At 39.9% G+C, this 14403-nt stretch overlaps 1 protein-coding gene across 7 annotated transcripts in view; it reads left to right on the forward strand.

The window, feature by feature from the left end:
- Nucleotides 1–439: 439 nt before the first annotated feature.
- MON2 (MON2 homolog, regulator of endosome-to-Golgi trafficking) overlaps nucleotides 440–14403 on the forward strand; it is a 111030-nt gene continuing 97066 nt past the window's right edge. For 2 of the 7 annotated variants that reach the window (XM_006072610.3, XM_044941576.1), the window contains exon 1: nucleotides 444–1117. In XM_006072610.3, coding sequence (XP_006072672.2) covers nucleotides 1007–1117 — 111 coding nt within the window. In that variant the 5' untranslated portion in view covers nucleotides 444–1006. Of the gene's footprint in view, nucleotides 1150–14403 lie in introns of all 7 variants that reach the window. The other 5 variants (XM_044941579.1, XM_044941578.1, XM_044941575.1 and 2 more) reach the window with 5 other exon arrangements.

A 14403-nucleotide genomic window follows, 5' to 3' on the forward strand; every position in this document is an offset into this window, starting at 1 on the left:
GTGAACAGAGGAATTTGGGCTTTTACTTTGGGTAAATTGGAAAACGAGCAAAGGGTTTGCAATAGAGGGCGGTTTAATGCTCCATTTTACAGGTTAGGAAGGTAAGTGACTGGTTCGCAGTAAGTGTACTTTGTATGTAAAGGCATGCTTTGTACAATTCTACGGATGAATTACAATTTAGGTCGGGGGTCGGGGGGAGGACTAACAGAAGGTAGGCGTTGATTTGGGGTCACTTGTTCCGAGATTCGAAGGGGGAAAAATGAGGGACAGGACAAATGAGGATGAATCCAAAAGGAAGCAAACTGTTTACACCGAAATACAATTTAGTAGAAACATAAACACAGACGCAACAAGGAGTATCAGGGGCACTATTCAGACACCTGCCACCAAAAAGCAAGCGAACCTCGAGGCAAACTGTGCCCTAAGCCGACTCCGAGGCTGGGAATTGGGCCCATGTAAGCGCCCCAGCCCTGATCTGGGCCCGCCCCGAGCGTGACCACGCCCTTTGCCACGCCCTGCCTACGGCTCCACGCTCGGATTGGCCACGGCGGAGGCGGTGGCTGCGGTGCCCGGAAGTGTAGCTGACGTGTCCCGGCCGCGCTCGGAATTGTGGGCGAGTCGGCTAATGGCGTCGGCGAGCCTGGGGGTCTTGGGCAGACAGCGCTGAAGCTTCTCTCCAGCTTGGCTGGTGACAACCGGTGTAAGCCGAGCCTGCGTCAGCCGGAGGGACCTGCCCGCCTGGTGGGCTTCTCCGCCGGAGGCGGCGGAGCGTAGCAGGGCGGGGCGACTGCGGGGGCCCCTAGGATAAGAGCGGGGGCAGTTGCGAGGAGGCCGCGGGGGGCTCTCGGGCTCGCTGCCCAGGCCGGGCCGAGCCCCCGTAGAGCCCTAGGGGCCAACAGCCCTAGGGCCAGAGGAACCTGAAGGGAGCTGTCTGTCGCCCCAAGGAACTGACAAGTGCCAGAGTTGGTTTGCGCCTCTCAGAAATTGGCACGGGGCTTGGTGGATCATGTCTGGCACCAACAGCCCCGAGGCGGTTAAGAAGCTGCTGGAGAATATGCAGAGCGACTTGAGGGCCCTGTCCCTGGAATGCAAGAAGAAATTCCCACCGGTCAAGGAGGTAAGCTCCGGGCGACTTCGGGAGAAAGCACGGTGAGCATAGCCGATCCTGTTTAGACCCAGTCCTTCAGTCCCATCCTCCAGTCCTGTCTAATTCTCCTTTGGCCCTCACGTTTCCAGATTTGCGAACCGGTGGGTTGTTTCACGAGCGGTTTTATAGTTTTCTTTTGGCAAGTCTGAGGCGCTTTGATTTTCGCTACTGTTCTGTCCAGATTTAGCACCGAAGTTCGCGCAGTAAGCCGATTCAGCAAATTCAGCTAAGTGTATGGTACCCTTCTCTTTTCTGGCCTTTTTCAAACACGAAATTGGTTAAGCCAGATTCAGAAATTTAGATTCGTTGCTTCTAAAAACTAATCATCATAGTTGTGGTACAACGTGTGCTCCTCAGCTTTCTGGTATATGTCACTCAATTGAAAGTAGCTTTTTTTCCTGCTTGGTAAGTGTCATGCAGTTTAACTCTTTATTAATATCATGACGTACTAATGAATTATCCAGAAACACTTGACTTAGGACAAACAATGAAGAGCCACAATGACCATGTTAAGCCTTGTTATAGGCAACAATGTGCTGAGAAGTTTGGGCTTAGAGTCAAATAGAATACACCTGAACTTAAGTGCTCGCGAGACATCTTAACCATTTTCGGCTTCAGTTTTCTTTCAGATGTAAAATAGAGTTAAAGAATGGGTTTATTAGATTATGATGAGAAAGCTTTCAGGGGGGAAAAGCATATTATTAAAAAGGCTCAAGTTAATAATATATACAAGTTAAATTCTCCGAGTATTTCCTGAATTGAAATTATTAACTTTTAGTCACTATTAGCTTTTTCTCTTAAGATGCCATTTTATGTCTCTTAAACTTTTTAAAGATGCTACTCAATTTCTTTTCCCATTTCTGAAATAAGATAGTTCTGTTTAAGCAGTTATTTTACACTTATTCCTATTTAATATAGTTTGGTATATACCTGCAATTTCATAATTAGAACTTGCCCAATAAAGTTTGAATTTTAGGATTCTTAGGAACCTTAATTTTTCTGTACTTTGGTCTCATTATTCTCCAACAAACTCCGTTTAGTAATTTTTTAATAAAGTAAGAAAATATTACCTACCCAATGATGAAAACCAGATGTGCCACGTTTGGAAAGATGAATATTATGACAAGTTTTATTTCAGATAGTTAATAGTTTGTTTTAATATCGATTTTCATTATTTTCTCTATGTGATCTGTTGAAAGTTATAAATATGAGTTTTAAAGAATATGGCTGTTTTAAGTATTTTTACAGAAATAGGTTATTCTGATTACAAGGAAATGCTCTCATTTAAAAATGTCAAATCCTATTTTGTAATTTTAACAATAATTTATAGAACTGGCCATTCCCAGTTCTTATAATAACATATAGAAGTAGTGATTCCTCTGTAATCATAGGCCTTTGTGGGCTAGCTTGGAGATTGAATTGTCATTTATTATATTATTTCTATTGGAAAATGCATTCAGAGCGCCACACGGTAATTTACAAAGTTCTGAAACTCAGTGCATTTCTAACCTAGGAACTTTCAATAGATCTCATTAGCTTTTTTACTTGAACCTTGACTAAAAAGGTATTTAGTAATTGCACCTGCTCTGTGAGGTTATCACAAAAGTAATTTTTGATGTGATTATCTTTGATACATAGTTTTGTATATAGTACATGCTTCATGGATGCTAGAACTTTGACTCTTTAACCTGTGGCACTTCTAATAAGCTTCAGTCAGTTCAGTCGCTCAGTCCTGTCCTTAGGACAGTTCTTTAGGAATTGAAAAATAACCTTAATTGTGTCACAAGTGTGAAACAAGACTGAAGTAATTAGCCTAATGGTGATGGTTTTTTAGGAGCGAGGCTTGACTTTCCAGAAATATTTTGGTTGAATTCATTTTTCCCTGGTAATTTGATAGGGAGGCATATTTGGCTTTTGTTCTTAAAGGGAACTGGTGAGTTTTTAGTGTTATTTATTTATTTTTGGGGGGGAGCAGTGGGGGAGGTGTGTTTGGTGGACCCTAATGCAAAGCCTTTCTAGGTATAAGAAGCTTTTCTATCTGTATACTGGTTTGCTGGTTAACATTCTCCTGGTGTCTTCACAAACATTACCTGAAAAATTGTCATTTTGACCTATGTGGAAACCTACTCAGGAACTTAATACAGATATGACTGCATATGTACTCTGGAAGTGTTGTTTCCTTTCGCATTACTTTTTAAACAAGGTAGAATGAAGTGAGACATTCTTTGTTTAGTCTTTAATAATTTCTACCTTTTTAGCCATAGTGATTGGCTCTACTTTTTTAATAATGAGCTGCATTTTTTTAAGATTTCAAATCTGTTAGAAAAACAGAAGAAAAGAGTGTTGATAAAGGATAATGTCTTACTTACTAATACTTTTTTCTTATCTTTGGACATTCTACATAGTTTTTTCCATTTTGGTTTCATTTATAAAACAATTTGCATATTAAATTATTTTTATAAGGGCTATGATTTCATTGTCATTTTATAGTAGAGAGTAATTAGATAATAACAGCGATAGTCCTTTTCCCCTCATTTTTCTTAAATATGATTTTCATGTTTCAGCAGTGTAACTTTTTTTTTAAACATAGGTGTACTCGCTAATTTGTTCTGGACTATTTGTATACATTTTTCTACTTTGTCTTAAAAACTACTTTAAGGCTTTGTAAAATCACTTCTATGTAATTGATATTCAGTGGCCCTCAGAGGCTATAAACTCTGAGGTTTTATGTTTTTAATGAATAAAACCTTTTTGGTCATTTCTCTTTGCACTACTCTGTGGAAACAAATGAGGGGAGTCTAACTGAGCCTAGAAGTGTGGTCAGAGTGAGTTTGTAATTCTTAAGCTGAGTCTTTATAGGATAAGAAGAAGGCGGTCAACAGAAGGAGGAGGTCATGCTAGGCAGAGGAAAATAGCATGTTTGTATCCCATGTAAAAGGAATTTCATACTGAAGGTGATTGGGAGCCATTAAAGCTTTTTAAGATAGTAATATGATCAAATTTATATTTACATTACTGGAGGGAAAAATTAGAGGGGATTGAGATTGAAGTAAAGAGAGCAGATATTTTAGGGATGATTGTCTGCATTGAGGTAACAGTAGGGGTTGACGCAAAGTTGACTTGCATTGTGGTAGATGTGGGTGAAAGACTGGGTATGGATTAGAGAGATTTAGCAAGTAAAATTAACAGGTCATAGTGACGTTTTTTATGAGGTAGAGCAATCTGTGATGCCTCCCAGATTTCTGGCTTAGGAAACTGTAAATCATTAAGAGGAGGAAATGTTTTTTGGGAAAAAGGAGTAGTGATGAATATTTATTTTAAGCTGATGTGTGACATCCAGGTGGAACTGATCAGTAGGTGTTTGAAATTGGTGGTTTGGCACTTAACAAGGAGGTCTCAATTTTAGATTTAGGAGTATCGGTTATACATGTTAGTAGAAACCATAAGAATAGAAAAAATGGTCCAGGAAGAGTGTACAGAATGAGCGTATCAGGGCTAAGGAAGGAACTCTGAAAGAAAGAGCATTAAAAGGGAAAGAGCCAGCTGGGATGACTAAGGTTAAGGGTATGGGAGAGAAAGGAAGTACTTGGTGAGAGCAAGGTCCCAGAGAAAGCTGGAGTGTCAAGTGCTTAAGTGTATGAACTGGCTTTCAATCTGAGAAGGGACACAGCATTTTCTGATAGAGGAAGGTAAGAAGAAAAAAATGGATTTGAACGTGATAAATTTGAATGAGGGACATGGAGGGATAGAAAGTTGTGGACAGTTTGGCCTATGGCCTCTGTATTCTTGGTAAGATAGGAAACAAGCTTGTTGCTAGGAGTAGTTAGTGGTGAAAGAAGTTGTGGGTACGAAGTTTGAGGGGAGTAGTGGATCATGTTGTAGAAGGGGAGGAGAAATTGACTTGGAACACTTCGGAGTCTTGGCAGGAAAAGTAGTTGAAATGATGATGGATCATGAGATCTAGGTTGGATTCCCAAAGAAGGCAATCCAAGACAACTTGGATTGGAAGATAGAAAGGTTAAGGAACTAGCAGCTATTTAATTGAATTGGTCCAATTTAATTCAAGAGCAATGGCATTGGGGAGTGAGAGAGCTAGAAGGATAAAGACAGAAAGGACAAAAGGGGCTATTGGGTTTCAGATTGCTAAGTAGTGCTGCATTAAAGGGTAATGAAATCCAGGAAGTGGGTGACAGAAGAGGAAAGGGAATGAAGGTCATTGACTTAAGATGGTCACAATTAGGATTTTGGATGGATTTTTGTGTCTCTCTTTTTAAATGAAGTGGAAGCAGTGAAGGAGTAGATAATAAAATACAAGTAGTCTTCCCAGGTTATGTACTCTGTGCTTCTTGTACATTTAAGTTTTGTTTGGTAGGGGATTTTTGCCTAAAAAAGCAAAGGTTGTTGTGGCAGAGTTCCTCAGTGTCTGGTGTTTGTATGCATTAATTGGCTGAGTGGGGCCCTTTGGTGAAAGAGATGCCCTCTACTTACCATGACAGGATTCTTTTTTTAACCAGCTGTTTGGAGACTGAGGCCCAAGTCAGTTGGCTCTTCTGATAAGGTGAAGATCTTATTTTCAGGACCTTATGACAGTGAATAATGAGGGCTAGATGATGCTTACATGCTTAACTGTTTTCCTTTAATATCTTACATCATACTGTAGTTTTTTTCCTGTTGACATAGGTCAGAGAAATTCGTTTATGGTGCAACCAATTGTGTTCTTCTCATTAGCATGAAGAATAAGTCCATGTTTTATTTAGTTTTCCTAATTTATTTTCCAAAGTGTCAGCACTAAGAACAGTGTGACAAGTGTGGTAGGGAGTTATAAATCATTTAGTCAAGATTTTCCTTTATAATACAATTCTGTATAGTTGTGCAGACATGCTAGTGATCTCTGATTTTTGACTCTGCTCTTTTCTTTTTATGCTCCTATTGACTTTATTCCAGGAAAGGCACATTAAACTCCTAGGGTCTACTAAATTATTTTTTTTCTGATAAATATTTTAGATGCTAACTTTGAGAGTAGTGTAAGCAGTAACATTTTCACTAAGACATCTAGGAAAATTTTACAAGCTCCAATATTCCAAGAGTGTTTTATAATGGAAGTTTTTAAAAAGCTTTTGATTAGTCCATGACATGTTTTATTTATTTATGAAAGTTAGTACCATAACCAATGAAATTTATTGTTAAAGTGTAAAGTGTATAGCTTATTTTTTTTTTAACTAAGATTTTGAAAATTCTATTTTTGCTTTCATGAAATTGAATAGAGAGCCAAGGTCAATGAAAACATAGTTTAGTCAGAAAACAATGTATTATATTGTTAGCACTAGGCTTTGGTGATGTGGAAGACATAAAAGACAGTGCTTGAGGCTAATAAACCAAAAAGGAAGACAGTCTCCAAAAATGGAAATATTTTCTTTTTTTTTTTCTTTTATATAGTAGTAGTATTTGGGGGCTTCCCTTGTGGCTCAGTTGGTAAAGAATACACCTGCAATGTGGGAGACCTGGGTTTGATCCCTGGGTTGGGAAGTTCCCCTGGGGAAGAGAAAGGCTACCCAGTCCAGTATTCTGGCCTAGAGAATTCCATGGTCCATGGGATCACAAAGAGTTGGACAGAACTGAATGACTTTCGCTTACTTACTTAGTAGTAGTTAGACTACTAAGTCGGAGAAGGCATTGCCACCCCACTCCAGTACTCTTGCCTGGAAAATCCCATGGACGGAGGGGCCTGGTAGGCTGCAGTCCATGGGGTCGCTAAGAGTTGGACACGACTGAGCGACTTCACTTTCACTCTTCACTTTCATGCATTGCAGAAGGAAATGGCAACCCACTCCAGTGTTCTTGCCTGGAGAATCCCAAGGACAGGGGAGCCTGGTGGGCTGCCGTCTATGGGGTCACACAGAGTCAGACGTGACTGAAGCGACTTAGCAGCAGCAGCAGTAGTAAGACTCTTTGCGACCCCATGGACTGGAGTCTGCCAGGCTTCTCTGTCCATGGAATTCTCCAGGCAAGAATACTGGAATGGGTTGCCATGCCCTTCTCCAGGGGATCTTTCCTACCCAGGGATTGAACCTGGATCTCCTGCATTGCAGGCATGTTCATTACTGTATGAGCCACCAGGGATGTTTATTTTCAACCATGTACAAAATAGAAAGTTTTGTTATTACTCTTAAAATTTAATAGAAGTTAGTTTCTAAAGTGTAAAGCATGGCAGGAAGTACAAAAATCAATGAGAAACCGCCTTTATCTTCTTTAAGTTAACTCAGAGTTGAATAAAATATTGTCTTTCTAGTAGTGTTGCATCCATGGACTCTATTGCAACATGGCATTTCAGTTTTACAGGTATAGGGAAACTATGGCTTGGAAAGGTCAGTGTGCAAAAGGTATGCGTGCATATCAGTCACTCAGTAGTGTTCAACTCCTTGCGACCCTGTGGACTGTAGCCCGCCAGGCTCCTCTGTCTATGGAATTCTCTAGGCAAGAACATTGGAGTGGATTGCCATTTCCTTTTCCAAGGGATCTTCCTGACCCAGGGATTGATCCGTGGTCTCCTTCATTGCAGGCAGATTCTTAATGTCTGAGCCACCAGAGAAGCCCTACAAAGGGTAGTGAAGCTAGGAAGTGAAAGAACTGGGACATGAATCCATGTGCATCCATTTCTTACATCTTCCTCTCATCATGTTGCAGTCTTTAAAGCATACTTGTTTTTATCATCTTTCCCATGTATCTGTCTTGCTTCATCATTTGTTGCCTTTTTCCTTCTTGTTTTGACTTTTGTAACATTCTACTTTCCTATTTCTCCTTCCTCTCTCAGTATTCCTTCTCTTTTTCTTTACATATAAGTGTACCCCAAGTTCTGTCTGGAGATGTCTTCTGTACCTGTGTTCATCTCTTTTGCACTTGCATCTACTCCTGTTGTTTCTGGCCTTACTTCAGTGCTGATGACTCCTACATCTGCTTCGTTACCTCTGCTGTCTTTACTGAACTTAGACCTGTGCCTCCAACTGTCTGTTAATGCATTATTGATCAGGGGATTTTTGCAGAACCTAATACCTGTAACTGGTGGTTTGTTATGTAAGTGAATATTGAAACACTTGGTCAAGAACATTCAGGTAGCAAAAGAGTATTAATAATGTCTCTGGCCAAGAAGTTGTTAAACATGTCTACCGGAGTATCTTTCACATACTTCAGATAGAACTTCTGGTAATTGAACTTATTTTTCTTAAAACTTGTCCTATCCCCACATTTCACTTGTTTTGTTAGTGGAATTTATTATTCTTGCTTACTCTAGTTATATTTGGCTGTCTTCTCTCCCTCAGCTCTCTTTATGCTGTATCCGTTGTCAGATGTTTCTTCCACTTTTGTAATTTCTAATGTATCTCTCCTCTTTTCTGCTGTTTTAGCTATTAGTCTAGCTCCCAGGTATTCAGTCTTATGCCTGGCCTTTGGTATGCATTAATGGCACAAAAGACCATCCTGTATGTTACCACCAGATTAATGTACTTAAACAACTCAGAAATCCTCAACGGCTACTTTGTACATACAGAACGCCTCAGTATAACATTTAAGACCTTCTTGATCTTCTCATCCTTCCTTCATCACCCTCAACTTTTCCTCAAATCCCTTTATATTTAAGGCAAACTCGGTTGCTTGCTCTTCATTTTCCAAATATGCCCTGTTCCTTCCCTCTTACATCATGTGGCTTTTGGTAGCTTTTTTCCCCTTTTGCTGGCCTAAAATCATCTCCTTCCATCTTTTAAAAGTTAAAATCCTACCCTTAATTTAACCCATGTTGCTTGTTCATTTGTTACATGAATGAACCAGCTTTATAGATAATATTCTCATTTCATCCCTCATTCACTCATTCCTTTATTCTTTCATTTGTTCATAAAGTAATTTTTGAAAACCTGCTGTGTGCCATATACTAGCTGGTTGCTGGTCAGGAATAGTTGCAGCTCCTGCCCAGGCTTTTCAAGCTGATATGTTTTCTTAACCTTCATTGAAACTTATTTTATGTTATTTCCTTATAACTCTTATGTTTTTACCTTTTGCTATGGTATTTTCTTTTCTAAATAGCTCCTTAAGGACTGTCAGTTTTGCATCTTGTTTATTCTTCTGTCTGTCATGCTGCTGCTGCTGCTAAGTCGCTTCAGTCGTGTCCAACTCGTCGTGACTCCGTGGGCAGCAGCCTACCAGGCTTCTCCATCCATGGGATTTTCCGGGCAAGAGTACTGGAATGGGGTGCCGTTGCCTTCTCCTCTGTCTGTCATAGTTCAAAGCATTTGTATATCTGAGAGGTACTGATTAGATACTTGTTGGAGATTAAATTTTTAAAGAAGAAGAAAAGGAGTACTGTATATATAGGCATACCATATATTTCAGTTCAGTTCAGTTGCTCAGTCGTGTCTGACTCTTTGCTACCCATGGACTGCAGCACGCCAGGCCTCCCTGTCCATCACCAACTCCCGGAGTTCACTCAAACTCATGTCCATTGAGTCAGTGATGCCATCCAGCCATCTCATTCTCTCTCGTCCCCTTCTCCTCCCACCTTCAGTTTTTCCCAGCATCAGGGTCTTTTCAGATGAGTTGGTTCTTCACATCAGTTGGCCAAAGTATTGGAGTTTCAGCTTCAGCATCAGTCCTTCCAATGAATATTCAGGACTGATTTCCTTTAGAATGGACTGGTTGGATCTCCTTGCAGTCCAAGAGACTCTCAAGAGTCTTCTCCAACACCACTGTTGAGAAGCATCAATTCTTTGGTGCTCAGCTTTCTTTATAGTCCAACTCTCACATCCATATCTGACTACTGGAAAAACCATAGCCTCGACTAGACAGACCTTTGTTGGCAAAGTCATGTCTCTGCTTTTTAATAATGCTGTCAAGGTTGGTCATAGCTTTTCTTCCAAGGAGCAAGCATCTTTTAATTTCATGGCTGCAGTTACCATCTGCAGTGGTTTTGGCCTCCCAAAATAAAGTCTCTCACTGTTTCCATTGTTTCCCCATCTATTTGCCATGTGATGGGACCAGGATGGAACCAGATGCCATGATCTTAGTTTTCTGAATGTTGAGTTTTAAGCCAACTTTTTCACTCTCCTCTTTCACTTTCATTAAAAGGCTCTTTAGTTCTTCTTTGCTTTCTGCCATAGGGTGGTGTCATCTGCATATCTGAGGTTATTGATATTTCTCCCAGCAATCTTGATTCCAGCTTGTGCTTCATCCACACCAGCGTTTCTCATGATGTACTCTGCATATAAGTTAAATAAGCAGGGTGACAATATACAGCCTTGACGTACTCCTTTTCCTATTTGGAACCAGTCTGTTGTTCTGTGTCTGGTTCTAACTGTTGCTTCTTGACCTGCATACAGATGTCTCAGGAGGCAGGACAGGTGGTCTGGTGTTCCCAGGTCTTTTAAGAATTTTCCACAGTTTGTTGTGATCCACACAGTCAAAGGCTTTGGCGTAGTCAGTAAAGCAAAAGTAGATGTTTTTCTGAAACTCTCCTGCTTTTTCGATGATCCAGCAGATGTTGGTAATCCAAACTCTGGTCCCTCTGCCTTTTCTAAAACCAGCTTGAGCATCTGGAAGTTCACGGTTCACATACTGTTAGCTATCCACATGTAATTTGCATTTCTGTCTTTTATTTGATATGTTAAGGAAAATTTGTTTGCTAGAAGCTAGAGGGTTTTTTGTTTTGTTTTGTCTTTATTTTTTAGCCCAGAGGTTTTTGAATGGGATTCCATATAGGTATATATTTTTCAGAGCTTTGAGATTTTAGACGAATTACATGTTACAGAAGAAAATCTTATTGATTTCAGTGTAGTAATTGTTTTATAAGCATATTGTCCTCTAGGTACTGTTCTAGATCTATTAGGTATTCCTAAGTGAGGACTTGACTTTAGGTCTTTTGATTTTACCTGAGTTCTGAACTCCTACGTTTGCAAGGCAGCTTCATACCTCCCTAGTCTCTTGAGTGCATTATTCTCCTTAAGTTGCGATTAACTTGAATTTTACATTTCTTCTTTAACTCTTATTTCATGCTATATCCTGTGAATAATTAATTTGGGCCTTTGGTGAATTTGTTCTAATTTCGAGACTCTTCTTTCATAAATATTAAAAAAAAAAGTATGGTTTTTGCTTTGTTTTTTAAAATACAACATAGAGGGTTTGGTGAAGAAAAGCAGTATTATTGTTACTATTATTATTGTAAACTTGTCTGGAGTTCTAGAAGTGGACATTTGCTGATTCCCTTCCTAGCATTCATTCCCTCTTGCTTTCTTCAGTGATAGGCTGCACTTTTCCTTCATTTTCAACTCTTTGGATTTAGATGAATTAATCTCGTTCCGTGCTCCAGGATACCTTGATTAGTTTGGTCTGATTTAATCTCCATATCCACACTTTGGTTTCTGCCCACACACCCACACCCAGTGCCAGTGTGTGCTCCTGGGAAGGGAAAGCTTCCCCTCTGTTCCTCAAGTGCTGCTTGAAGAGATCTTTTCTCTCTTTCTGGATAGTGTCATATGAAGTTATGAGGTATAGAATGGCTGGAACTAATTTTATTGCCAAGTTTTGGAGTGGCCTGAGGATGAACCTCCTCATGAAACAGACAGAACCAAGAGGATGGCAGAGAAGTGAAGCTATAGTTATGATGGCGATATGACTGTCTGGGATCAAATTTCCTCTGCATTTTTCAATGAGAGGACAGTAAAGTCCCTCCCTCTGTTTAGAACTTTTCCTTTGCTTATTTATAAATGTTTAGATATATCCTCAGGACTTCCCTGGTGGCTCAGTTGGTAAAGCGTCTGCCTACAATGCCGGAGACCTGGGTTCAGTCCCTGGGTTGGGAAGATCCTCTGGAGAAGGAAATGGCACCCCACTCCAGTACTCTTGCCTGGAAAATCCCATGGATGGAGGATTCTGGTAGGCTGCAGCCCATGGGGTTGCAAAGAGTCGGACACGACTGAGCAACTTCACTTAGCTTAGCTTATATATATATATATTCTCTGTTTGCATAATGATAGGCATTAGTAATATGGGGAGATGAATGAAATAGATTTTTTATCCTCACAGGGCTTACAGCTAGATTGGAGAAACAGACATGTCATAGGAGAAACAGAATAAACCATAGGTACAAACCATAGATGGCTCACAGAGATGGAAGGACTTTTTGATACTTGCTATAGAAAAACAAGTTATGGAAGAAATTATTTGTCACCGCTCCTGGTGCCAGAATCAGACGCCTGCACCGTCTTCATGTTGTTAGCAGTGGTTTAAGTTCAGCAAAGCATTATTTGTCACGTTAAATTACTGTTCACTTTATTTGTGAATTTGTTGGCTTTCTAATTTAAGAGTTATAAAAATACGGAGTTTATTTATAATTTATTAATATTTATACCTACTTAAATTTGTCAGCAACTGGGTAGGTCCATGAGACTTATTTCTTTTTCCTTTTAAAAGACTTCCTTACACTACTCAGTTTTCAGAGACACCACTAGACGTGGACTCGGGGGGCCATTGAAGAGCAAGACAGTTGAGGATGGATGGAGGACAAGGTTTTAAGTGGAGAAATTTCTTACTTTAGATTGATAACAAGAAGTTTGAACTGAGGTGTAGAAATGACATTTGAGAAGAAAAAAAGCACAAGATGTGTTCACTACGCAGCCTTTGTGCCTGATTATATTTGTGGAATCAGGGAGAAACCTCAGATACCTGGTCAGTGACTGCATGGTTGCTGCTGCTGTTCACAAAAACAGATTATAGGGAGAAGAAACCGGCTTTTCTGAGGCTAGGGTGGAAGTTGGAGGTATGTGTGTGTGGTGATAACATCTCTGAATATCTTGAATTTAAGGTGCCTTTTAAAAATACAGGGTAATAAATCCTATAGTTTAGAAGATGGTTGCTGCTGCTGCTGCTAAGTCGCTTCAGTCATGTCTGACTCTGTGTGACCCCATAGACGGCAGCCCACCAGGCTTCCCTGTCCCTGGGATTCTCCAGGCAAGAACACTGGAGTGGGTTGCCATTTCCTTCTCCAAAGCATGAAAGTGAGAAGTGAAAGTGAAGTTGCTCAGTCGTGTCCGACTCCCAGCGACCCCATGGACTGCAGCCTACCAGGCTCCTCCGTCCATGGGATTTTCCAGGCAAGAGTACTGGAGTGGGGTGCCATTGCCTTCTCCGAGAAGATAGTTAAGGAACAGGAATATAATTTAGGATTCTTCAGTATTTAGAAAGTAACTGAAACCATAGGATTGAGATTGCCCAGAAAGAGTTTACTGAGAAGTCAGGCCAAGGATATTCTATGTTGTTTTGAAGGAGGAGTCAGCATTTCAGCATTCTATCTTATCTTTTCTGTAATATTGGCTTCTATATTCAGAGTCCTTGGTGGGTGTGTCTCTTTGGGTCAGCAAAGAATTTTGTGAAAGAGAAAAAAATATTTCTTGAGAGACATTAATTTTAAGATTAACAAATATTAAATGCTGTAGTGTATTTAATACTTTTGGCTTTGTTACCCAATTCATAGATTGCCCTTGGGGAATAGAGATTTTAGACTACCCACCATAACCTGTATCATCCCTATTAAACTCTACAGAACTGGGACTTTGTATTTTTTTTTTTTTAGTGAGGGCCAATTCAGGAAAATAACTATATTTACAGTTGAGTAGTTCCCCTATGGATATATAAGTATCTAATCTATAAGTGTCTAATCAGAGTAGGGGTTACTTTTAAAGCAAGAAGTTAAAGATTCTTCTTCACACAGACAATCTTTGATAAATAGAAGGAAATCTGAGTCTGAATACTTCCATTTATACAGGGCACTCTTGAAGATGTCCGCTAGGCTGAGGTATGAGGTAGCCGTGCATGAGGTGAGGGGGCCGTGATATACAAGTGTTGTCAGTAAACATTGGTAATGAAACTTTCCAGCAACACAGGGTGCCAGTGAGAATAGGGTGGTGGTACAGTTTCAAAGTATCACAATAAAAAGTTGGGTGAAAAAAAATGAGGAGCTGTGAGATAGGTCCTGTTACATCTGAGTTAATAAACAGTCCTTTTGATGATTTCTTGAGTTTATATACCTTCTAAAACACTTGTTACTTTGGAACTAAAGGAAAAACACTCATTGTTTTCCTTATCATGTGGATGTATAAAAATATTTGTTAAACATATATTATACTTATAATTTAGTTATACTTGTTTATGATTCATACATGGGTTAGTTCTTATTTATTTGAGGAGATCAAAATAGCGTCTGGCAAATCTGAAATCCG

This window comes from Bubalus bubalis, chromosome 4, assembly GCF_019923935.1.
Source record: "Bubalus bubalis isolate 160015118507 breed Murrah chromosome 4, NDDB_SH_1, whole genome shotgun sequence".
Taxonomy (NCBI): Eukaryota; Metazoa; Chordata; class Mammalia; order Artiodactyla; family Bovidae; genus Bubalus; species Bubalus bubalis.